The sequence below is a fragment of the Acomys russatus genome, chromosome X (assembly GCF_903995435.1).
Source record: "Acomys russatus chromosome X, mAcoRus1.1, whole genome shotgun sequence".
Classification (NCBI taxonomy): domain Eukaryota; kingdom Metazoa; phylum Chordata; class Mammalia; order Rodentia; family Muridae; genus Acomys; species Acomys russatus.
In genome coordinates, this window is record NC_067169.1 from 21,203,946 (window position 1) to 21,230,889 (window position 26,944).

The window sequence follows — 26,944 nt, forward strand, 5'->3', positions numbered from 1 at the left end:
CTCCCCTCCATCTCATTTTTTAAATGCAGGCACTTGTAGGGATAAACTTTTTTTTTTTTTTGAGTGCTTCCGCCACACCCCACAGGCTTTGTTTCTTGTATTTTCAATTTCATGTGAAGCTAAGAAGTTTTCGATTTCCCTTCTGATTTGTCAATTGTGTTTTCATTCACCCTTCGCAAGCCTGTGCATGATCTGCAGTTTCTCTTACAGTGGCTCGCTAGTTTTATTTCGTTGTACTCAGAAGACAAGACATTATTTCAATTTTCCTCTATTGGTTAAAACTTGCGTTGCCAGGCTGAGTGTGGTGGCGCCTGCCTTTAATCCCAGCACTCGGGAGGCAGAGGCAGGTGGATCTCTATGAGTTCAAGGTCAGCCTGGCCTACAAAAGGAGTTCCACGACAGCCAGGGATACACAGAGAGACCCTGTCTCAAAAATCAAAAACAAACAACAACAACAACAGAAAAATTGCATTATGTTCCACAATGTGATCTACTTTTAGAGAAAGTTTCAGGGCTGCTAAGAAGACTATTCTGTCAGGTTTGGTCTGTTTCATCTTTGGTTATTTAACTCAAACGATTCTCTAGTTTTCTTTTTTCTTTTTTTGGCTTTTTGAGACAGGGTTTCTCCATACACGGAGTCCTGGAGTCAGGTTGTAGATCAGGCTGGCCTAGAGAATTCATAGTTCTCACAGAACTCACAGCCTGCCTCTGCCTCCCTGAGGGCTGGGATTACAGGAGTGGGCCACACACACCCCAGCCTTTTTTATTTTTTTATTTTTCAAGTTGTAAACGTGTTGCCAGTCTTGACTTACTTAACTTTGTGCAGCCGGCCCACCCCTTTGTTCCCTTATCTTAAAATTCTGGTCAGAGTCCAGGACTGCAAAGAGCTGACTCAAAGGGTCCTGAAAGCAGGTGACTTTGATAGGGCCAGTCACCAGGCTCCCGCTTGCTTTGTGTTCCATCCTTTAAGAATGTTGTGCAATCTCTCTTCCCGGACTGGTTCAGACCCGCAACTTGCCGCCTCCCTGCCCGCATAGAAAAAGCTTGCATTTTAAGCATGTCTCTGAAGTGAGTTTTCTTTGCTTCCAGTCCGAACCCAACAGATCACGCCTCCTACCCATTTGCAAAAGCCTGCTCAACCTTTCAACACTGATCTCGAGCTGGAGCTGGATAGTTTTGTGTAACCTTGACACCAGTTACAACACTGGTTCTCAACTGGTGGGTCGCGACCCCTTGGGGGCTACAGACCCTTTTACAGAGGTAGCATATTAGATATTTACATCACGACTCCTTACAGCAACAAAATTACAGTTACAAAGCAGCAACAAAAATGATTTTATGATTAAGGATCACCACAACATGAAGAACTGGTTTTGGGGGATTTGTTTGTTTTTCGAGACACGGTTTCTCTTGTAGTCCTGGCTGACTGTCCTGGACTCGCTTTGTAGACCAGGCTGGCCTTGAACTCACAGATCTCTGCCTGTGTGGGGATTAAAGGCGGGCGCCACCATGCTCTGCCTGTGTGGGGATTAAAGGCGGGCGCCACCATGCTATGAAGAACTGTTTTAAAGCTCTCTCTCTCTCTCTCTCTCTCTCTCTCTCTCTCTCTCTCTCTCTCTCTCTACCTCCCTCCTACCTCCCTCCCTCCCTCCCTCCCTCCCTCCCTCCCTCCCTCTCTCTCTCTCTCTCTCTCTCTCTCTCTCTCTCTCTCTCTCTCTCTGACCAGCCTCAAACTCAGAGATCCGACTGCCTCTGCCTCCTGAGTGCTGGGATCCGGGAAAGGGTCATCTTAATTCCCTACTTACTGTGGGTGGTGCCATCCCTGGGCTGGTGGTCCCGGGTTCTACACGAAAGCAGGATAAACAAGTCATGAAGACCACTGGAGTAAACGGCACCCCTCCACGACGCTTGCTTCAGTTTTAACCTCTAGGAGTTCCTGCTTTGACATTCCAAGGGGAAGGACCATAGTGCGGAAGTGTAGGCTGAAATAAACCCTTCCCTTCCCAAGTTGTTTTCGCCTTGGTCTTTCATGACAGTATTAGAAACCCTAAGACAACCTGTTCATTAGTGAGAGGGGGTACTGCAGCACTCTTACTGTCTTGAGTTTAGGGTGCCTCTTTCCACTCAGCATTGTTTGCTTTCTGAAGTTGTGAGCACTGGTATTCAATGTGTATATATTTACACTTTTTGATTTTCCTTTCCTGGATTGTTTCCTCTGTGTCTTGTTTGAACTAAGTTTTTAAAAGGGATGAATAGTCTTTAATTATGTGTAAATGCAGGTTTCTGCATGTACATATGTGCATGTGACTTGGGGACACTTGAATGGAGGCCAGAAGAAGGCCTTGGATCTGCTGAAGTGGAAGTTCCAGGCAGTTGTGAGCTGAGCCACCTGACATGCGTCTGAGAAACTGCATTCCAGTCTTCTGGAAGGGTGGTAAACACTTTCTACTTCTATGCCATCTCTCCTGATCTGTTTTTGCACAGATTTCATTTTGAAATCTACTTTTCTCATACATGATAATAGAACAGTGACTCCCAGCCACCTCTGCTTCTGTTTCTTTGGAATGCTCTTTTCCATCCCTTGACTCTGAGGTTTCTACCACATTGTGTAAATTCAATTCATTGCAGCACCTCCACTGTCATAATTCTGAAGCCTCAAAAAGGATTCTGGCCACACAGCTCCAGTGGATCCAACACCCACTTTGCCAGTGGTCCAGAAACACAGAATTAGAATATATTGAATGACATCTATTGTAGAAAAAGTTACATGAATCTCTGTTCTCAAAAAAACAAAAAACAAAAGAAAAGAAAAATTCAGTGCATTTACCAAGCACACAGGTGAAAACGCCAGGCATGTGGATTACAACAGAGCAGAAATGTCTCTGCTGTGGGTTGCAGATGCAATCTTGTAACGGCCTGAGCTTCAGGGTTGGTGGAAACTAGTGGTCTGTTAAGTTTAACAATGCATTCCAAAAGTTTCACCTAAGTCACAAAGTTAAATCAGATATAAAGGCCGGGAATAAATGGCCATTCTGGGGACCAAAGATAGGCCGAGATGATTTGGCTCCTGATCTGTAACATTCCATCTCTCCACAAATCATGAAGGTCTAACAAGTTAATCAATTGTCAGGATCTTCCACACAGATGTGGCTTCTTGAAAAAAGTTGAGTTCACGATGGAGCTATAAAGTTAACTCTGTTGTGCCATTCTTCTTCTGAAATTTGTTTTCTTCTCAGGGATCCTACTTTAAGACCCCTCACCCTTTATATCTTGTCAAATTAATTCCCCAGATCCATAGTGTCTGGCTACGCGTGATCAATTGACTAGTCAGTCTCATATATGTTTGATGCTTACCAAATGATTTCCTAAAGGTTCTTGGAACTCATAAACAAAAACATAGTCCTCAACCTAGACTAAAGCAAAGATTGGAAAACCGAATGGAAGGATGGAAGTTAAATATGCAATTTTATGCTTTGTTTTCTCTGTGACCATTTCTTTCAATGTGAATCTTTCAATGTCCTCCCTATTTTGTTTTTGTTTTGTTTTGGCTATCCTGGACTTGCTTTGTAGACCAGGCTGGCCTCGAACTCACAGGGATCTGCCTGCCTCTGCCTCCCAAGTGCTGGGATTAAAGGCTTGCGCCACCACACCCGGCTATATCCTCCTATTGTGATAAGATTCATTGTATCTACCTGTGCAGAAGAGAAAGTGAACTATCCTTAGCTTTCGTTGTTCTCACATTTTACCTTTATGTAAATACTTTCACCTTTGAATCCAAGGTTTTTCAGGCAGGCATAGACATTTTATTAAACTTATGTATGTTTTTTTTTGAATATTTACCATTTAGAAGTTTTACTAGATGGCAAAGAAATTAGCTAATTTTGTGTGTCTTTCAAGATTTTGAGTTCATGGTGCAATAAAACCAGAAACAAACAACAACAAATACAGAAGCCAAAAAAAAAAAAAAAAACAAAAAAAAAAAAAAAAAAAACCCAAACCTATAGAAACTAGACAAATAGATAAAGACTGACCAATACACCCCCAAATGACCAGTTAGTCACTGAAAAAAGCAGGAAGAGCTAGGCATGGTGGCACATGCCTGTAATCCCAGCACTCGGGAGGCAGAGGCAGGCGGATCACTCTGAGTTCGAGGCCAGCCTGGCCTACAAAGCGAGTCCAGGACATCCAGGGCTACAAAGAGAAACTCTGTCTTGGGGGGGGGGGAGAAAGAAAGAAAGAAAGAAAGAAAGAAAAAAGAAAAAAGAAACAGGAAACAACAGGAAGAAATTTTTTAAATGCTTGGAATGAAATGAAAATGATAGCACGCCTTACTAGAATCTTTGTGATAAAACCAGATTATAGGTATGAGTGCTTACACTGAAAAATCATACTCATCTCAGGAAAAATAATGATGTACCTCAAAGTCTAACAAATAAGAGCAATCCAAAGTCTAAAAAAGTACTAAAGAACATGGCAGAAATTTATGATATGGAGTCTAAACAAATAGGGCATAGAATTAAAGAATTGGTTGTTTGAAAGAACTAAGAAGACTGACAAACCCTTAGTCAATTAACACAAAGAAAAAAGAGGGAAAAAAGTAATAAAATTGGAGGTGAGGGCCAGGTGTGGTGGCCTGTCTTTAATCCCAGAGCACAGAGGCAGAGGCAGGCAGATATCTGAGTTTGAGGCCAGCCTGGTATACAGAGTTCTAGGACAGCCAGGGCTATTACAGAGAAAAACAAACAAACAAAAAATGGAAAAAAAATTTGAGATGATAGAGGAAAAGTTATAATAAGTTACTATGATATCCAGAACTCATTAAGGAATACTTTGAAAACTTATATTCTAAAATAACTTAATAATCTATATAAAATGGGTAATTTCATGGATAACTATTAACTGCCAGTTTTAAACAAAGATTACATAATCAATGTAAACACATCAAAGATTTTTGAATCACTAATAAAATACCTCCTAGTATACTCCCCCCACATGTAACAACAATAAAAGAAAAAGAAAAGGCTATGAATGTGAAAGAAAGTTTGGATGGTAACATGGGAGATAGAAAAGAGAAGGGGAAAGTGTGTGTGTGTGTGTGTGTGTGTGTGTGTGTGTGTGTGTGTGTGTGTGTGTTTGTCTGTGTTTTTTGAGACAGGGTTTCTCTGTGTAGCCTTAGCTATTCTGGACAGAGATCCATCTGCCTCTGCCTTCTGAGTGCTGGGATTAAAGGTGTGCCCCACCACATCCAGCTTATATATCTGGTTTTAAGAAAATCCCAGGACCAGATGGATTCACTGCCAAATTCCACCAAGTCTTAAAACAGAGATAACATCAATGCTTCTCAAACTGTTTCATAAAATAGAAGACAGAGGAATACCACAAAACCACCAAACAAGGCAAGTGTTACCCAATACTAAAGCCAGAGAAAGACCTAACAACAAATAGAACTATGTACTGCTTCCCTTGTGAACTCAGAAGCAAAAGTTCTCAGTCAAGTTCTTGTAAACTGGATTCAAGAATTCAATGAAAACACATAATATATCGAAACTCACAAGGGACAATTAAGGTTAGTTTATACACCTAAATTATTACATTAAAAAAGTGTAAGATCTCTCAAAGAGCATAATTATGAACCTTAGAAAAACAAGAACAAACCATACCCTCAAAACAGTAGACAGGAGGAAATAATTAAGATCAGAGCAGAAAGTAATGAAATAAAAATGAAAAAAGTCAGTGTAACAAACAGTCCATTCTTTGAAAAGATAAACAAGATTGATAAACCCATAAGCAAATTATCCAAAAGAAATAAAGACAGAGAAACCAAATTAATACATTTAACCCACATTAATAAAATTGGAGATAAAAAGGGAGGCAAGGCAACATATGAAGTTCAGGAAATGATAAGGACATTCCAGAAACACCTCTGTTCCACTAAATTGGGAAATCTAAAAGAAATGGAGGAGTCTATAAATGCATATGACCTACCATAATTCAAACAAGGTAAAATAATTTAAACAGATCTATCTCGAGCAAGAGATTGGAGCAGTAATAAGTGTTCAACTAAAACTTGTTCAGGGCAAGATGGAGTTACTGCAGAATTCTATAAATTCAATGGTACTTCTGTTCTACAAAAGAGAAGAGGAAGGAATACTTCCAATTTCTTTTTTATTAGGGCAGTATTGCCCTGGTATCAAAACTAAATGAATAATGATACATCAAACAAGAAAGCCACAGGTCAATCTCCCTAATGAACACAGATGCAAACATTCTCAATAAAATACTTTATCTAAAAGTGTTTTCGGCTGTGCATGGTGGCACAGGCCTGTAATCCCAGCACTCGGGAGGCAGAGGCAGGTGGATCCCTGTGAGTTCAAGGCCAGCCTGGTCTACAAAGTGAGTCCAGAACAGCCAAGGCTACACAGAGAGACCCTGTCTCGAAAAAAAAATTGAGTCCAGGACAGACACAGAGATACCCTGTCTCAAAAAAAGTATTTGTATATATTAAAGAGATCATTCAATATGATCTTTGTAGACCAGGCTGGCCTTGAACTCACAGAGAAGCACCTGCCTCTGCCTCCCCGAGTGCTGGGATTACAGGCATGCACCACTGAGCCTGGCTGTATTCCCATTTTTGTTTTTGTTTTGTTTTGTTTTTGTTTTTTGAGACAGGGCTTCTCTGCGAAACTGCCCTGGCTGTCCTGGACTCGCTTTGTAGACTAGGCTGACCTCAAACTCATGGAGATCCATCTGCCTCTGCCGCCCAAATGCTGGGATTAAAGGCGTGTGCCACCATGCCCAGCTTGCATTCCAATTTTTAGTGAAGCACCATTTTCAATATCTTAAATACGGAATTTCCCCACATATCCTTTGGCAAATTCAGATTATAAAGAAAGAAATTCTGTTCTTTTGAGTCATGTGTGAAACTTGAGATCTTTACGGTAAGGGAAAAAAGCCAGACACAGAACAAATACTACGTGTTCTTAATCGTTTTTGAAATCTAATAATAGAAGACAAATAGTGGTTAGTTGAGACTAGGAAGGCGGGTGAATGTGTGGAGAGAAGTGCAATATAGGGCACTAAAGCATAGTGTTAGTGCAGGAACTACTTTTGATACTTCTCTTAACACCATAGGGCAACAACAGGTTCAAATATATAATGTATCATAAAATGACTAGACAGAGAAGTGTTCAGAATCCACAACATAAGAAGTTATTGTTTGAGATAAAATGCTTATTGTCTTGATCTGATTACTTAACTTTTTATGAGTGTGTGTGTGTGTGTGTGTGTGTGTGTGTGTGTGTGTTGTATGAGCAAATGTGTGTGTAGGTGTATGCAGACCTACCAAACTCTCCTTTACCTTTGACCTGATTTGTACATCATGTGCATGCATTGGATTACCATAACATACTCCATAAAGATAAATGAACGTGTCTCAATTAAAAAGAGCTGGGTGTGGTGGTACATGACGATAATTACAACACACATGAGGACAGAATTGGGGGTCAGCCAGGGTTACATAGTGAAACAATGATTTTACACACAGAAAAGAGAGAGGGAAAGAAGCAGAAGAAAGGGAGAGAGGGAGGGAGAGGGGGCAGGTATGTTGATGCACCCATGCAATCCCAGTAGTATAGATGCTGAGGCCCCAAGTTTGAAAGAGAGCAAGGAAGAATATATGAAAGCGTTTAGAGGAAGAAAAGAAAAGGGGGAAATGTGATTATAATTTCAAATGATGCAATTATAACTTAAAAAAAATAATTTTTAAATGAGAGGAGTGACGTGATTACCATTGAAATAGGATGCAGGTCACTTGTTAGGAAGGGGAACAACATGTGTTCAGAGTATGTGGTGGCTTCCGGAGGGCTGAGTGATAAATGTGTTCTCCATCTGAAGAGTGGATACCTGTGGGTGGAATCCATCCCTTCAACTAAAGATAGACATTGTATTCACTCTTTGCCAAAGTTTTGATTACTTATCTAGATGGAAAATGTTTCTCTTAAGACACCTCAACTGGCCATTTCCCTTCTAGGCATCCAGCAATAAAAGGCACTTACAAAGACTTTAAACTGAGAGAGAGAGAGAGAGAGAGAGAGAGAGAGAGAGAGAGAGAGAGAGAGAGAGAGAGAGAGAGAGAGAGAAGAGGGCTCCTGTATGTACTGGTGTCAGTGGCAGCGATGAGTCACCTCTGATCCACCCCTGACAATGTAATAACAATCAATCTCAATGCAGAAACTGGGAAAGGTAAAAATCTTCACTTGAGGCCTTAGAGATTTCCATTTGGGGAGCACAGGTTCAGTTAACTCTGAATCAGTGTTCTGAAGGTAGGAAAAGTGGGTGCTTATATTGGTGGGAGCTACTGGATCTTAAGAAATGGCCTGACAGTTCTGACTAGTTGGCAGAAAAAGACTATATACACAGAATGGAAATGCACATAAGCAAACTTGTCTGGTAATCATTTGCCATGTGTGTTAAGCCAGCAGGCACAGAATAATTGTCATTCATTTTGGTCATTATGGGTGGGTGACATGAGTAGGTGGAGGTACTCAGCATCCCCAAGGGCCTGCTTCCTTAATGACCGCCCAACTTCATTTTATAAAACTCTTTTTAAATGGAACTTTCATAATATTGTTTTCATCTCATAAAATAAATGCTGCTGAGCAATCTGTAAGCTCGGCTGGTTGTTACTTTGAAGCTTTGTGGTGAAACCCTCATTCCGACAGCCCTGGGAACAGCCACTTTTAATTTGGCTTTCCAACCTCTGACCTTGATCTCCCTCCCAGAATCTCCCTCCTTTTACTTTTCTCCTAATGTTTCTCTGGACTACCAGAGTTTTGGATGAGATGTCTTCCAATGGGTCTGCTCAGAACTACTACTGTACTGAGATGTCTTTGGAGTTTAAAGTTGTCCCAATAACTTCCTTTACCTATTAACTGCCCCCTAAAAACCTAAAATGGCAAAGGGAACAGGCCTGGATATGAAAACCTAGGTAATTGAGTGTGATTAGCGCCACCCCCTCCCCAATCTTGTGGGATCCTATATAGGAAATAAAAAAAAATACAGCATACATTCAATCTCCATCAAGTTCTACTCATGGTTATGCCTGATTATATGAGCAAGAGCTGCATGTGCTTAAACAGAAAACAATCATTGCTTGAGACAGTCTGCTACACAAGGTTATTTGTTTTGTTTTGTTTTTCAAATCAGGTTTCTCCTGTGTAGCCCTAGCTGTCCTGAAACTCACTCTGTAGACCAGGCTGTCTCTGTCTCCAGAGGGCAGGGAGGTGTGTGCCACCACCAGGCAACAACTTTTTTTAGTCAGTTTCGAAAAGAAAATAAGTGACTTGCTCCATGGTGAGGAAACAGAATGAGAAGACAAAATGAACACACGACCCCATGGTTTCTGGTTTAAAATATTTTTATTATTAAAAAAGTACAGAATTAAGACAGAACAAGATTGCTTAGTACTCAAGCACACACCCTGCCCGGAAGCTGCAATGAGAGTGCCCCACTGAGCTACAGCATAGTAACCTCTGGGTGGCGAGGCTGACTGAGGCAATTCTCCAGAATCTTCAGATACATGACAGACTTGTATATGCGAGATTGCTCAACAGCATACCTCTGAACGGGAACAAGTACAAAATGGAGTGAAAAAAGGTGCTGCTCTAAAGCACTAAAAGAAGGAGGCACAAACAGAAAAGTTATAGAGACTAATACATCATATACTATTTTATAATTTCTTCAAATAATAACAAAAAGCCAATAAATCCCTTCACTGCAGGCTCCTTTCCCCACCACCAAAAAAAAAAAAAAAAAAAAAAAAAAAAAAGAGTCAGTTTCTAGTACTGCTCTTCTGCTGCGACCCCCTGTCAAATACAGGGTTGAACATCAGTCGGGACTTTCTTCCCTTTTGCTTCAGGAATACAATGAAAACAGCACTGTATACAACATAGGTATAAAAGTAATATCCAACACAGCTATTTGTACTGACCCTAGGAAACATCTACTGGAAGGGAAGGAGACTCTCTTAACAAAATAGTATCTCTTCCCTTGCCCCCGACCCACCACCAGGAAAAAAAGAAATGGAAAGTGACTAACAGTGTTTGAAAAAACACCTACATAATTTCCACTGTCTTCCAGTCCACTCCCAACCCAACCATCCCACCCACTCCCCTCCTACCTTTTACTGTTCAATGTACAGGACACGCAGAGAGAGAGAAATTGTAAGTGATGAAACGGAACTGACCAAAGACTGAAAAGCTTTGAGAAATTTTCTTTGTGCTTCTGACAAAGTCATATGTAATGCAGTCCAACCAGAATAAGAAAGGGAGAAAAAAATATATATATATAATTTCAAAACTAACATGTCCTTTGCCTCCTATTATTTTAGGTCCTAATATGTTTCAAGTCTGGAAACAGAGGACATATGGGAAATGAAGGGAACAGAACAAATAATATTGCTTCCAGTGGCACTCTCCATTGTCTTTCTTATTGACTTGAATTTAGCTGTTTACTAACGATGGGGCTAATCTCCTTTCCCATAGGATAAATATAGGGTACTCTAATTATCATCATAGCAATGATTATAATACTTTCTTGCTCATGTAGAGATCACGCATCATTTTTTAAACATCTATTAATAAGAAGCCTCACAACACTTCCTGTGAGGTAGATATGTGGATCCCCATTTTTAGATGGGTTAATAGAGGCACAGAGAGGTGATGTGACTTGCCTTCACAAACTGGGGAAAACACAGAAGAGAGGCAAATCAGGGTACCACCCAGTTGTCAGAGATCCATATTTAGTAGAGAAAAAGACAGTGCTAAGTGTTTCTTTACATTAGGCCCATGCAGCTGCTTCCTCAACGACCCCTTAGATAGGAATTAACATACTATGGAAGATCAGCAAGTTCCCTTGGCTTATTCAAGGTTAGGTCAATCACTAATGGTTTGGTTCATGGATGAGAAAGCATTTGGGGACTAGGACAGAAGTGAGAAAACAGATTATCTCAAATTCAAGAATCTTATAGATTATTCTGTCCTGAAGAGTTGTTGAAGTTCTAAAAATGTTATTATCATGTACATAAGCACCGAGTTCTAGTTGACCGATTTTTCTCATGGGCATACAGGATAACACTTAAGACACTGTTAATATGTATATAAACTGGATTTCAACAATTAATAAATGGCAGAAGGTGGAGCTATGGTTCTTGCTGTTCCAATGGAAAGCTATGCAGATAACTAAGAGTTGAGGAAAACATAAACTTACAAACAGATGATTACATATGGAAATGTTTATAGGCAGGTGCACATATATCTATATAAAACTTAATATATGCATATATTTCTTTGTTCTACTGGCTGAGAAGGCCTTGAAGAAGTAATATCCCCAAGAAAGCAAACATATATAGTGCCCAGATCTGGGTTTCTGATATAGTTCTTCAGTAAAAACCATTAGGACTCATTGAAGAAATGACTGATTACAGAATTACCCTCCACAAAATCAAAGAAAGATGAGCCTGGACCATCTTGGGACACCAAAAAGTAACCACATGCTGAAAAACATGATGGAGTATGTAAAAAAGACTTAAGGATCAATTCAAAAGGGCTCCTAACAGTCAAAGCTACAATTGGGGCCACAAAATAAAAGTTGATTTGGATTATAAAATAAACTATAAAATAAATATCAATGAGTCCATGCTGATATAAATAATTATGTAAATAAATAAATGGGAGGAGACAGAGCTCCCATGCAGAAGAATTCCAAAGAATTTATGTAGACCCTCGCTCTGAAGGACATAGTACATAACTCACCATTTTCATATGTGTGGGTTGAACATAGTAACTTTCTTCCAAAGAGTGCAGTATTATAATAGGAAAAAGAGCACGTGGGAGGCATCAATATACACTGTCTCAGCCATGTGACTAAGGATAGCATGAAGAAATACGATGTTATGAAAATACTAAGCACTTGTATGGTTGTTCAGGCCCAAATCCATTAACCTAGTTTTTTTTTCCATGAGAAAATATCAAATAAATTCCAACTGAAAAACATACTCCCAAGGTCCTTGAGAACAAGGAAGTCCGATAAGCTGTCCCAAGGAGGAGGACAATAGGAGCTGAGATTAATACAATGTTGTATTTTGAAGGGGATGGTAAAACAGAAGAAAGAACAGCAGAGAAAAAACAAAGGTCATCTGAATAAAGCATTGACTGCAGTTAATAGTAATGTATCAATATTGTTCACTAGAACAAGTGTACCATACTAATGTAAGCTATGGAGTGAACAGGAAGTCTGTTCTACTGTCACAGTTTCATCCTGAAAAAAAAAATCTAAAAACAAGAGTTCCAACATGGAAAGATCATGTAAAAAGAAAATCTTTCTACCAACATTGTGTTCTGTACATAAGGAAAGCCACTACTCCATCAAACCAGTTGACATTTCCTGCATTCTACAATGGCAATAATCAATAGTCATGTTCAGCTGCCAAATGTCTACAGAAGGAGAAATTCCACTCCAATACATTCCTGCGTATTATCCATCCCTATGCACTTTCCATATCCTAGGCAAATGTGACACTAACAGTCTTCTGCTGTTGTAAGCCCATTAAGCATAGTTAAACCTCAGATGCTACCCAAGGAAGATGCATTTCTATTTCCTTGCTATTCCTAGCAAATTTGTAGATGTGCTTTGAGTGCACTAACTCTGCACTGTACTGCATGTGAATCCATTTACTCTACCAACTTCTCTGAAGCATCACACATTTTTAAAGAAGATGTTTGGAATTGGAAAGATTTTACCATTTGAGGAAAAAAGAATACTGGGTGTGGTGGTGGACACCTTTAATCCCAGGGCTCGGGAGGCAGAGGCAGGCAGATCTCTGTGAGTTCGAGGCCAGTCTGGTCTACAAAGCGAGTCCAGGACAGCCAAGGCCACACAGAGAAACCCTGTCTTGAAAAAAACAAACAAACAAAAAAAAAAAAAAGAAAGAAAGAAGAAAAAGGAGAATGGGGTTAGAATTGCTTCTTGACTAAAGACAATGAACAAAGCATCTGCAAAGTCCACTATGACTCTGTAGAAACATATTTGAAGAAAGGCTCAGAGATGCTAGGAACATCAGTATCTGTCATCCTCATTTCGTCACTCTTATGAGTACTATAATTTGATAGTGCTCATTTAGAAATATATGTCTCAAGGTAAATATTGTAAATATATGTCTCAATATCCTGAAGTCTAAAGGGCACATGCCAATTCTGAACTCTGGAAAACAAATATTAGGATCCAAAGTGGAAAAACAGTGGGTAACCCTTTGGACTCTGTTCTACAACATTGGACCAACTACTCAATTATAAGCTTAAGCTCATGCATGGTAGGAATATACATTTATCAATCTGTCTTACACTGTGGTCCCCATTAATAGACTGGCCCTAGGTGTCTTTATTAATGCTTTTTTAATTAGTATACAGCTTGGAACTTGTACACTCCAGGTCAGAAAAATTTTCTTATCAAAATGACAAAAGTAAAACATATGTCATCTTGAAAAGTACAAGTAGGCCTTCATTTATGGACAATTTATGGTCTGGAAAGACACGGAAACTTGAAACAAGGCAAATAAAAAAAACTGGAATGATCAAAGAATGAGAATAGAAACACTGTGTGCCTGATGTTAAGGCAATGCCCATGAGCACATCCTACTCACTTTGTCACCAACTACATATGAATTTTGAATGTCTAAAGTTCTCTGAAGGATAACAGATAAAATTGGACAAATATTGCAACCAATCACTTAACTTCTTTCTTTAATTTGGTTTACTAGTGTGATCCCTGGGAGAAGGAGTATACAGGTCTATAAGGCCTCAAGGAAATATCTGGAGAAAGAATCTGACCCGTATTTGCCTCATCTGTAAAATGTGAGGGATGGGTAGAAGTAGACAGGACCCCTTCTGGATGGTAGAATTCTAGGATTTACTTAGAAAGTACAGCCACAGGAGGTAGTAACCTAAAGTGTTCAAGACAGAACCTTTTGAATATCTGCCAAGAAAAAAAGTTTAGTTAGAAGTCAACCTTTAGGCAAGAGGCTGTATTCAATCCTACTGATACAAAGCCCCTCTCCTTTTCCCCAGGAGAGGAAATATGCAACGAGGAGGTAGATCTGAGGTCCAGGGCCAGGAACAGAGGGTTTTATGCCCCAGAAAATATTATGAACAGTCTGACTGGGCAGCCAAATGTGTATTATGCATCCTGCTGTTATGTCTAAAATAAATGGCTTGGGTACTGGTAGCAGTTGTAAAACATTAAAAATGCTTTTTGCATGTCAGTGTCAGAAAGAAAAACCTTTTCCATCCCATTTAAAACAGAAGAATGAGCGCCAGCAATGGCATGAAGTAAACAAAATTCCTTTAGTGCAACCCCTCACCTCTCTATAACGTGCTCAGTGTGCAATTTCTCCTCAGGTAATACGCTGAACGGTTGCTTTATGTAAACAAAAGAATAAACAGTACAGTGTAGCCCATCGAAAGCGCTGTTTCAAAAGGCTGCCCTCTGGATGAGGTTTGGGATTAACAGCAGTTCCGATACCTTAGCCAAGTTAACTGCTCACAGGGTCCTCCCTGGCCTGCTTTTCCTGTCACTGCTCAACATATTTTCCTAGAATACTTCTCCCTACAGATCTCTCTTTCTGTGCTTTGAATTATTTGTCCAAACTTAAGCTAAAAAAGAAAAAATGAAATTGTGCCATAAGTCCTTTAATTATAAAGGAGCTTGAGGAGGTCAAGAAAAATCCCTTCATTTCTTTTGATGGACTTCAAAAAGGGGGCTGGCACTGTCTGTTAACCAAAGTGCGGAGAACAAGAAAAACTGGGTCTACAAAACCCTCAGTTCTCTGGAAATCTGACCAATCAACTCCACTGCTATGCCCCTTGTAGTTACAACTTTGAAAAAAAATCCCTCATCTTAGGACATTGTTAAGTGACTTTAAGTATTGGGTAATATATATGTATATTATATATATACATATATGAACAAAATTTTAGAAAACAAGAAAAAAAGTGTGTGGGGGTGGAGCAGCGGATGTCTGTTCACAGCCTTGAGTTTGATTCCTGTTTTTTGTTTGTTATCGTAGGAAAAAATGTCTATAATATAGCATGAGGGATCAGCAAGGGCAGCCATGGGCGCCGCACTAGAATTCAACCCAGGAAGAGGTTGAGAAAACTGAAGTCTGGACAGTGGAGAGGTGAAAGTGGAATATGAAGAGCCGCATGGGAGACAAGCTAACTTTTTCTCCAGTCTCATCAACCTGGCTCAGTAGGCTGTTCTATCCCCAACCACAGGGCAAATTGTATCAAAGAGGCAAACATAGTCTTGACTTCAGCATACACTCAGGAGACCAGTGCAGCATATCTGCTGTGGCCTGGGATATTCACATAGTGTCATGACGCCGGCGGTGTAGGGACAAGTGGTCAGATCGAGAAAAACTGCGGTTGCAGTCTGTGCACCGGAAGGGCTTGATGCCTGTGTGCTTACGGAAATGGCGAGTGAGCTCATCCGAGCGAGCAAATTTCCAGGAGCAGCCATCCCAGGTACATTTGTAAGGCTTCTCTCCTGCAGGGGGAACAGGACAAAATGAAGGTAATCAGGAAAATGCCTGGCCACCAGACAAATAGCAGAATACCTCATTTATATTTATATCAAAGTTTTAGTCAAAAAGTAAGAAGGCATGTTCGCATTTATCTTTTTAATTAATTAGTTTGATAAGTAAAAACATTGTATTGCTTATCTTTAAGTTTCAGGAAATGCACACACTATAAGATTGGTTAAATATAGCTAATTAGCATATGCATTACTTCACATACTTACTGGGTGTTTTTTGTATGTGTGATGAGAAACTTAAAAAATCTACCTTTCTACACACTGCTCCTTGCAGAAGTTCTAGAGACAGTAGTGCGAACAGAACATGGGCTCCCAAAGATTCTTTGAGTTCTGCCTTTACCACACTAAGAATACATCAGATAATCTCTCCCCTGGCTGCGTCTAGTTTCTCAATTCTAAACAGAGGCAAAAATATCTCACAAGGTAGACAGCAGAGGCCAGACTTTTTTTGGGGGGGGGTTTAGTTTTTTGAGACAGGGTTTCTCTGTGTAGCCTGGGCTGTCCTGGACTCACTTTGTAGACCAGGCTGGCCTCGAACGCCTGCAGGGAAAGTCTATTTGTAACCCTAGCACTCAAGAAGGAGAGGCAGGAGAAACAGTGTAGGTTTGGGGCCAGGCTAGTCTACATAGTGAGTCCCAGGCTATGCAAGGCTATATATATGGTGAGGCACACTCTCAGAAAAAAAAAAAAGCCGGTTATGGTAGCACACACCTTTAATCTCAGCACTCAGGGAGGCAGAGGCAGGCAGATCTCTGTGAAGTCAAGGACTGGTCTACAAAACCAGTCGAGGACAGCTAAGGCTACACAGAGAAACCCTGTCTCCAAAAACAAACAAATAAACAAACAAGTACCAAAAAAAAAAAAAGAAAAGAAAAGAAAAAACAAAAGACAACCCAGATTGCTAGTAAGCAGTACAGATTGAAATCTGAACTGTATTAGTTCCATTTCCTATTTCTGTGACCAAATGCCTGGCAAGAAGTAAGCTGGGGAAGAAAGGACTTATTTTGGCTCATGGTTTGAGGGAATAAAATCTATTCTGGCAAAATAGACATGGTGGCAAAAGGCTCCATTTTGTCAGGAGCGTGGTTCCCAGATCAGGAAGCAGAAAGAGGATAGGAAGTGGCGCTGGGCTATAAGCCTACCTCCCAGAGATTCGCTTCCTACAGCCAAGCTCCAACAGCCAAAAATTCCACAACTTTCCCCCAAACAACACAACCAGCTGGGGACCAAGTTTTCAAACACACAAGCCTGTAGGCGGAATTTTACACGCAACTTGTAACACAAATCGAGGTTGTTTCCACTTTCCACTCTGCCATACTATTCCAATTATGTTCTCTCAGCTGATACATCCTAATGAACAAGCTGAAATAAAGCCGTGGACAATGGGAACACACGATTCAATGGAAAGAGCCCCCAGCAAAAGCTTGCTTCTGTGTAAGGAAAGAAATGGGGAGAGTTGTCAAGCCCAAGTATTTTAAACAGCTCCATGCTCAGAATCGTAAGGTCCTAGCTGGATTGTGTATGAGACATGCATGCTCAGGAAAGAAAAATGGGGGAAAAGTAGTACAAGAAGAGTTACCACAGTGCAACCCCATTAAATGCATGACTCACATACCATACGTCTGTATACTCAGGATGAAGTCAATCAACACACTGAGATGGACATTATAGAAAAAATATTAACAATGAGAAAAGTGAAGGATGGTAGGAGGCCTTTAAAAAAAACAACCTTTGTACTGCTTGACTACTTTAAAATCCTTATGTATATGTGTATATATACATGTTCACAATATATATGGTATATAGCATATATATTAGAACAAAAAATAAGCCAGAAGTGGCAATGAACATGTGTAATCCTACTACTAAAGAAACTGAGGTGGGATGGTCAAGAATTTGAAGCTAAACTGGGTTTCTAAGTGAGATTTTGTTGTAAAAGGTAATTAATTGGACCTGAAGAGATGGCTCAGTGATTTAGAGCATTGCCTGCTCTGGCAAGAACCCATGCTCAATTCCCAGCACCCACATGGTGACTCAACATTGTCAGTAACCGCAGTTCCAGGGGACCTGAAGCCTTCTTCTGGCCTCTGTGGCACCAGACATGTACATTGTATACAGAAACACATACAGGTGAAATATTATATACATAAAATAAAAACAAATAAATCTATATTTTTTTAATAGACAAAGCTTCTCTGTGTAACAGCCCTGGCTATCCTGGAACTCACTCTGTAGACTAGGCTGGACTTGAAGTCAGACCCATCTGCCTCTGCCTCCCGAGTGCTGGGACCAAAGGTGTACACCAGCACTGCCTGCCTAATTTTTTTAATCAAAGGAAATATACAATATGAACAAATAAATATTAACTTGATTAAGTGTAGGTCATAAATCACAGTAATATTTATTTTTCCCTTAATGTGCATCTCTGTTTCTCATCTACTATAACGAGTGTGTATTTTATAATCAGAGACAAGCAATAACATAGACACAAAGTGAATTAGGAGTCTAACAGTCTTTGTTCTTCTATACCCCCTTTCCCTATTAGAACATTTCCAAGGCATTCATTGATGTTTTTGCATTTAGATTGCATCTTTTCTTTTACCTTATTGCTGGACATGTACTAACCCTCTCAAGTATTCGCTAATTAATTGTATAGCTGTTAGATCATGGAAAACAGACTGGAGTCCAGCCAGACTCACAGGTTGGGATCTGTACCAGAAAACTGTTTTGTCGATTAAAAACATTAGTCACTGATCATTTTCACTATTCAGAAATTCCTACATTAGCCCCTAAGAAGAAGGACATACAACTGAGTCTATGAAGACTAAAGATAATCTGGGGTGGTGGCACACACCGTTAGTCCCAGATGCGTAAGGCAGAGACAGGGAGATCTCTGAGTTCAAAGCCATCTTGGTCTACATAGTGAACTCTAGGTTAGGCAGGACTGCCTTGTCGATCTCTCTCACCAAACAAAAGGGAAAAGGTTGGAAGGTTCTAGATTATTAAAATCTAGAAAGGAAAATGGGATTGTAGAAAATGTAGGGAATGCAAATGAGTTTTCTTTTTACTTTTATTCCATATAGTAGTAACCCATCTCCACACTTCCCAACAGTTTGCAATGTAGACTCTATTGTAATTGCTCAACGATTTCTCCTAGGAGTTCCTATTTTTACTACACCTAAATGAAGAACTGACTTGTTGAAGTAGTGCCACCATGTGGCAGTCTGGGCTCACTGCTAGAGCACTCAGGGAAAAGTCTTTCTAGTTTTGAGCTCTTTGCTTTTTATTATGGTGAGAGAGGCTTGTGTTCAAGCTAAGGTCAGTGTTATCTAGCTAGACACCAAAATATAATGAGGACACATCAAAAAGAAAAAAAAAGCAAGCAAACTATAGGTCAACAGCCTTGTGAACACAGACACAAAAATCCCCAGTAAATTATTTTCAAACTGAATTAAACAGCATATAAAAATAATAAGCCAGGATGGGTGAGTGTACAAAAATGAACAATGTAATGTAGCACAGTACACAAATAGGACCAAAGGTAAATGTCTCAGGATAATCTCAATACATGTGGGACAGGACTCTGACACAGTTCAACATATAAGCCTTGAGGAAACCAGGAACAGGGGGATCACATCTCAACATGATAAAGGCTATACATAGCGAACCTATAACCAGCATAATACTGAATGAGTGGAAACAGAAAGCACTTCTTGTACTATGAAAACAGGACAAAGATGTCTACAAGGCACACTCCTCTTAAATACAGTGCTTGAAATGTTATGCATGGCAATAAGGCAAGACAAGAAAGAAGGAAGAAAGAAACAAAGAAGCAAAGAAAACAAAGAAACAAAGGAAGGGAGGGAGGGAGAAAGAGACAGACAGATAGACAGACAGACAGACAGACATTGAGACTACTGAGATGGCTCAGTGGGTAAAGGTACTTGCCACTGAGCATGACAACTTGAGTTCAGTCCCCAGAACCCATGTCGTGGAAAGCGAGAACCAGCTCCTGCAATCTGTCCTCTGAAGTTCATCCACATGCAAGTGGTATGTGTGCCTACCCCTACACAAAATAAATCAATAAATGTAATTCTTGAAGTAAGAACTAGAAAAACAACGCCCATCCCAAGTGTCTAAGATTATCCTGTGATAAATCTAGGCAAGGAGATAGAAGCCCAAAAGATGAAAACTACAAAACACTAAAAACAAAAAACTGTAGACACTCTGACATGTATAGACCTCCCAGTTTCTTGCAGTGGTCAGGTAACTATTATAAAATGATCAGAAATCTGAAAGCAATCTACATATTAAATGTAACCCCTAGCACCCAATGACATTCTTCAAAAAAAAAATAAGAAAATCTTGACATTTATATGGAAGCACAAAAGATTGAAATAGCCAAAGCAATCCTAAGCAAAATGTGTAATGCTGAAGGTATTATAATATTTGACTTCAAAATATACTACAGAGCAATAGTAACAAAAAAACCCAACACAGTACTGGTATAAAATCAGACACAAAGACCAATAGAATAGAATAAAGAGCACAGAAATAAAGTACACATTTATAGTCACCTGATCCTTGACAAAAGCAAAGAAACATACCATTATTGCCGGGCGTGGTGGTGCACACCTTTAATCCCAGCACTCGGGAGGCAGAGGCAGGAGGATCTCTGTGGCTTCGAGGCCAGCCTGGTCTACAAAGCGAATCCAGGACAGCCAAGGTTACACAGAGAAACCCTGTCTCGAAACCTCCCACCATGATGCTCTGTTTCTCCAGAAGTCACGGAGGCAGGTGGCAACAGACCAAAACCTCTGAACCCAAGAACCAAAAGCAATCTTTCCTCTTTAAAGTCAGTTTGCTCAAACATTTAGTTACAATGATAAGGAAGTGTCTAATGGGGGCTGGAGAGATGGCCCAGTGGTTAAGAACACTGACTGCTCTTCCAGAGGACCAGGGTTCAATTCCCAGCAACCAGATGGCGGCTCACAATTGTAACTGTATCTGCAAGATCTGACACCCTCACACAGACATACAGGCAAGCAAAACACAAATGCACATAAAATAAAAATAAATAAAGTGTTTCAAAAAGAAGTGTCTAATGCATATATTGAGGAAAAATCATCCTTGTTGATCATTGTGCATGGGAAACTGGATATCCACAAGTAAAACATTGAAAATATATCCCTATCTCTCACTAATCAAAACTCAAAATGGTATAGAAACTTAGGCTGTAACTGTAATTTTCAAACTATTATAAGAAAATATTTGAAGAACTTCAAGAAGTAGGCATAAGCAACAAATTCCTCAAAATGACCGTAATAACTCAGAAAATAAAACCAGAACCAAAGATCTGGGGTAATAAATTGAAATGCATCTGCAGAATAAAGAAAACAATTAACAAGACAAGAATGAAAGGGAAAAAAACCTTCACTAGTTATTCATGTGATGGGGGATTAACATCCAAAAGATAGAAAGAACTCAAAAAAGTTAACAGCACATGAGTAATTCACTCACTAAATGAGAAAAGGATGTGAACACACACACACTATTGGAAAGAAGAAATAGGCTGGAGAGATGGCTCAGCGGTTAAGAGCACTGGCTGTTCTTCCAGAGGTCCTGAGTTCAATTCCCAGCAACCACATGGTGGCTCATAACCATCTATAGGAGGCAGAGGTAGGCAGATGGCTATGAGTTCGAGGTCAACCTGGTTTACAAAGTGAGTCTAGGACAGCCAAGGCTACACAGAGAAACCCTATATCAACAAAACAAAACAAAACAAAAACTACAAAAAAAAAAGAAGAAAAAAGAAAAAATACAAATGTTCTAGTAAATACACGAAAAATGCTTAGGTTTTAGTCATTACAGATGCACAAAAGAAATCTATAGGGCTGGAGAGATGGCTCAGAGGTTAAGAGCACTGGCTGCTATTCCAAAGGTTCTGAGTTCAATTCCCAGCAACCACATGGTGGTTCACAGCCATCTATAATAAAATCTGGTGCCCTCTTCTGGCTTGCAGATGTACATTCAGGCAAAACATTGTATATATAATAAATAAATAAATCTTAAAAAAAAAACTATATTGAGATTCAACCTCAGCCTGGCCAAAGTGGTTATTATAATAAACAAACAAACAAACAAACAAAACACAGGTGTTGAGAAGACTATGGAGAAGAAAAAGATTCCTTATGTACTCCTGGTAGAAAAATAAATTAGTACATAGAAGACAGTGTGGAAATTCCTTTTAAAAAAAAAGCAAAAAAAAACAAAAAAAAAAACAAAAAAAACAAAAAAAACAAAAACAACCCAAGGGAGGTGGAGATAAAAAGTACCAGAAGTTCAAGGACAGCCTCGCTACATAGCAAGATTGAAGTTAGACATGGCTATACAAGACCCTGTGTTAAAAAGAAAACAAAAATCTAAGGGGCTGGGGATGTACCTCAGTTGGTAGAATACTTGCTTATCATGCATGATGCCGTGGGTTTAATACCTAGCACTGCCAAACTAGGCGCAGTAGCATACTTACTTGGAAGTTACCAGGCTTTCTGTTTTGCTAGACTTTTTTTTAAATGAAAAACGGTTTTAGGATTAAAAACACCACATGGGGCAAAACTCATAACTGATCTTTTCTGCCTTATAGTTTTTCTCTCTCACCCTAGCCTCCTCTCTCACAGTATCTGTGTATGTGAGGGTGTGTTAGAGCTGGAACAGTGGCAGGGGCAAGGAGGGTGTTGATAAGGGGTGGTGGGGAGCAGACCTGTATGGATTCTGCGGTGAGCTTTCAGGTGAGAGCTTTTGGTGTACACTTTGCTGCAGCCTGCAAAGTCACACTGGTGAATCCGTCTTCTCTTTAAGTCAAGAGACTCTTCTCCATGCATTTGGGCCATTGTTGCTGGTCTAAACAAAGAAAGAAAGATAAGACCAACTACAGTGGTGCTATTTCATCATTTATGCAAATGTAATGCTAGCTCCCCAAGAGAAGAAAGAGTTGGACCAATGTAAGCAACTCTTTCAACAAGGCTGTTCTGCTTAGGAAATGCAGCTCCCAGAGAAAGCACTGAAGGTGGTTCATTTTTCCTTGAGGAGCTCCATTGTCAAACAGTAAGAACATTTCACTTCAACAAGTGCCATTCTTGTGCTTAACAAAATGCATTTTTTTTTCATATAAAATGTTTGCTCAATGCAAGCTAATTACTTCCAATTTGTTTCAGGATCAGAAGACCAGGCTATTTTAAACTTATAGAGAAAACAGTACAAAAATATAATTTATAAGAAATTAAAATATATTTTTTCAAGGATAGAATTCATGATATATAATTAGAATGCAACTTAACATGCATGAACATACACATGTATGTACACACACTCATATAGTTCTTGAAGAAAGTAGTTCACTTGTATCTTCCTTTCCTCAAACTTTTACTGTTGTGTTCTGTTAATTCTACCTGTATACATGCAGAGATGCATGCATATATATGCTTGGCATGTGTGCACGCACGCACGCACGCACGCATGCACGCACGCACACACTTTAAGTACTTACTCATGTTGAAATCCCTGCAGACTCTGTAAGGCTGAAGATCCACTCTCAATTGCACTCTCCTCACTGTCACTTGGAAACTCCAGTGGAGACATGGAGGTGGGGTCAACTTTGACTAAAAACAAAGAAAGGGAGTACTGTAGAACCAGGATGTATGCAGCTTGACAATTACGTTTGGCTCATATTGAGAAGTATACGTAAGATAGAAAATCATTTAAAAAGAAAGAATATGAAGACAGTAACTTCTAAACATTTTTTTCAGCGTAGGAAGGGGACAGATGACTTTGAAAGATGGGTAGAAAGGACTCTTCTTGCATCACCAAAATGTCAATTTCCCTAGGACCCAATCCATCTCTCTGCCTCTAGTTCCTGGCAAAAGGTCTGCAGAAAAGACAGGTTCAACGTATTCTAGGGGCACTGAAGTCTCTCAACAGTTCCCCGAGTGCCTTGAGAGAATTCCTAGGATCACCCCAATGATTATGACACTAAAATTTGAATGTAATATCACATATACAGTGGTGATAAATACTTCACGCCACGTCAGAAGCAACATACTTTCTATTATAATATCGGACTGTGAACTACAATAAATGTAGTTCTGGAAAGGGAACTGTCGAGGACAATGAGACACAGGGCTGAATTGACACCTTCTGAATTCTGAAATCACTCCAAACGTTAAATGAGCCCGGCGGCGCAAGCCCGGAACCCAGTTGCTCGAGAGGCTAACACAGGAGAAGGACAAGGGCAATGTCTACTTGAGCATTATGCTTAAGCCAGTTTGAGCAACTTTCTGAAACCTTATCTCACTTTTTTTTTTTTTTTTTTTGGTTTTTCGAGACAGGGTCTCTCTGTGTAGCCTTGGCTGTCCTGGACTCGCTTTGTAGACCAGGCTGGCCTCGAACTCACAGCGATCCGCCTGCCTCTGCCTCCCGAGTGCTGGGATTAAAGGCGTGCACCACCACGCCCGGCTTTCTCATTTTTTTTAAAGGTGTGTTTTGCTTTGTTTTGTTTTAAATTTTAAAAATGCTCGAATTCTGTAGTTCAGTAGTAGAGTGCTTGTTTAATATGTGTGAGATGACTAAGTTCAACTACCAGCAGTACAAAACATAAAGAGCACACGAAATTCTTCCAGGCAAATTTTCAACCTAGTCTGATCCATGGTGAACCAACTCAGTTTGGAAAAATGTCCTCACCCTCTTGAAATCAAATCAAATTTTAAAAGCAACAAAACCTTAAAAAGGAAGGTTACAGATGTCAAATAATGGGCTGCACAGGAAACGTGACTATATTGCATAGACTTTGATATAAAGAACAAGAAAGGTTTGGCGAGAGACCAGAGCTAAGCTTGGCTAAGTATGGTAGTGATACAAAGGTTGAGTTTTCTACCGAAGCATTTCTACCTATTGGCACAGAAAAAAGTAGCACAATAATCTAGGAAGTCCCAGGGACAGACCTCGTCTTAGGGTGTGTGACATTTTGTTTGTCTGTAAATTTAATTCAGTGTTCACATTTTGCATTCTCCTTTCAAACAGCAATAATTTAAATATAATGCTTTAACTTAGTTACTATTAGATAATAATATATAAGGATTCTAGGAAGATACGTAACAGTTCACTCATGATTATGAATCCCTGTTCTAGGAACACGGTCTAAAGGAGATGAACTATATGTTCTTTTATGACAGGGTCTCCTTATGTATCCCCTTGCTCCATAGTGCAAGGCTAGCCTAGGATTAGTCTTCCGGCCCAAGCCTCTCCAGTGCTGATATGTGCCAAGACACATGGCTCATTATATATACTTAAGCCTTATATAGAAATCATTTTAAAACCACTCTAACAATGATGGTTAAGGGGCTGGAAAGATGGCTCAGCAGTTAAGAACACTGTATACTCTTCCAAAGCTCCTGAGTTCAATTCCGAGCAATCACATAGTGGCTCACAACCATCTATAATGTGATCTGATGCCCTCTTCTGGCCTGCAAGTGTACATGCAGGCAGAGCACTTTATATATATTAATAAATAAGTAAATATTTTTAAAAACCAACGATGATTAAAACAATACTCCTTTGAAACAGTGTCCCTCAGAACTGGACAAGGTGAAAGGAGACAAGATAGAGTGACTCAAAAGGGGGAGGTTCTCTGAAGGCAAGTGACTCTAGAAAGCAGTGAGGCCCGTGCTCACCTGATCCAGCAGTTTTGCCGTCTCCTCCAATGAGTGGCACAGTAATAGCTGCAGGGCTCCCATCTGCAGGCAAACTGGTATAGACCATAGGCAAAGACTGAACCACCAGTGGGATTGTCTTTAGTCCACCCATCTTATTTGGCAAACCGACTGAGGGAATAGTGTGGATCACATGTAAAATCGGCTGGCCACCTGAACCCTGAGAGGAGGCCAGGATAGAGCCTGGAGTGAGAACAGCAGGGATGGCTGCTGAAGCGCCTGTGTCAGGTGAAGTAGACACCACAATGGCTTGGGCTGCAGTCGGTGGCTTGGGAGGGCGTATTGGAGCTTGCAGCATGCTAGCAGGCTGGAGAGGAGCCTTTGGCTTGTGAAGGGAGAGATCGACTGGCTCCACCTGCGGCATGTTGAAATCACTAGCCAGGAGTTCTTCTGGCGGCTCAATCTTGATATCATTGAACAGGACTGGGTTCTCCATTGAGTTGGCATCCAGGAGTGGTGAGGTCATTGTTCTTCTGTCTGCTAGCACAGGGGGATTTCTGATCTGAGCAGGGCCAGTGACCTAAAATAAATAATTACGACGGAGACAGCCACCATTAGTACTCTAAAAAGACATGGAAACAATGAAAGAAAGATATCTCTACTCTCTTGGAAAGGGTACATGATGTTGAAAGAAGTGAGACAGTAACACATTAAAGAATAAAAAGGAAAGCACCCGTGTTAAATAGAGATACTGCAGTATCATACAGTTAATAAGAATCCTTTACCTAATTTTTCACAGTTATAGATCTAAAATGAAATTCAATTTTCACTTGAAAAATCCAATAAAAGGATATCCACTTAGAAAATAGCTCTTGGAGGAGGAGGCGGAGAAGGAGGAGGAAGAAGAAGAGAAGGAGGAGGAGAAGGAGGAGGAGGAGGAAAAAGAAAGGAAAAAGAGAAAAGAACTTTTACACAATCTTCCTACAAAAGTACTGTGTTGAGTCCAATGACAGCATTTATGAATAAGACACAGCTAAGAAGTACATACTAACAACTGTACTGCTGGGATATTATGAGTAGCTTATAAGTCACGCCAAAATAAGTGATTTGACACAGGAACAAAAAGCCTCAGAGAAACAAACAAGGACGTGGATGTAGCACAGCGGTACATCACTTGCCTAGCAAAAGCCAAGTCACGGGTGGGGGAGGGGCGTAGGTGATTTGCTCTATCTAGAGGAAGGCTTTACGGAGAAGGTGACATTTTAGATGAGTCAGAGAATTAATAGGCGAGAAAGAAGGAAGACTAGCACTTTTATTCACAATGGGATGCTAGCAGATGATGTGTGCAGGGAATGTGATGCAGGGGAGTCGGTTGACTTTATATGCAAAGTTAGATTTTGTTCATTTCTAAATTGTGGAACACTGAAAAAAAAAATAAATGCATATATCACAATCTCATCAACTGGGAGGCTGAGGAGGGAGAAGCCGAAGTGGGCGAGGCTGAGGTGAGAGGGTCATGAGTCTGAGGCCAGCCTGGGATACACAGTAACACTTGGTCTCAAAATGGCAGGCAGGCATCTGTGCACACACACATA

At 40.1% G+C, this 26,944-nt stretch overlaps 1 protein-coding gene across 1 annotated transcript in view; it reads right to left on the bottom strand.

The window, feature by feature from the left end:
- Positions 1-15,050: 15,050 nt before the first annotated feature.
- Klf8 (KLF transcription factor 8) overlaps positions 15,051-26,944 on the bottom strand; it is a 146,994-nt gene continuing 135,100 nt past the window's right edge. The window contains exons 4-7 of the mRNA XM_051142495.1: positions 25,371-25,929; positions 23,192-23,303; positions 22,406-22,545; positions 15,051-15,597 (exon numbers count right to left, since the gene is read on the bottom strand). Of these exons, the coding sequence (XP_050998452.1) occupies positions 15,416-15,597; positions 22,406-22,545; positions 23,192-23,303; positions 25,371-25,929 (993 nt within the window). The 3' untranslated portion in view covers positions 15,051-15,415. The remainder of the gene's footprint in view (positions 15,598-22,405; positions 22,546-23,191; positions 23,304-25,370; positions 25,930-26,944) is intronic.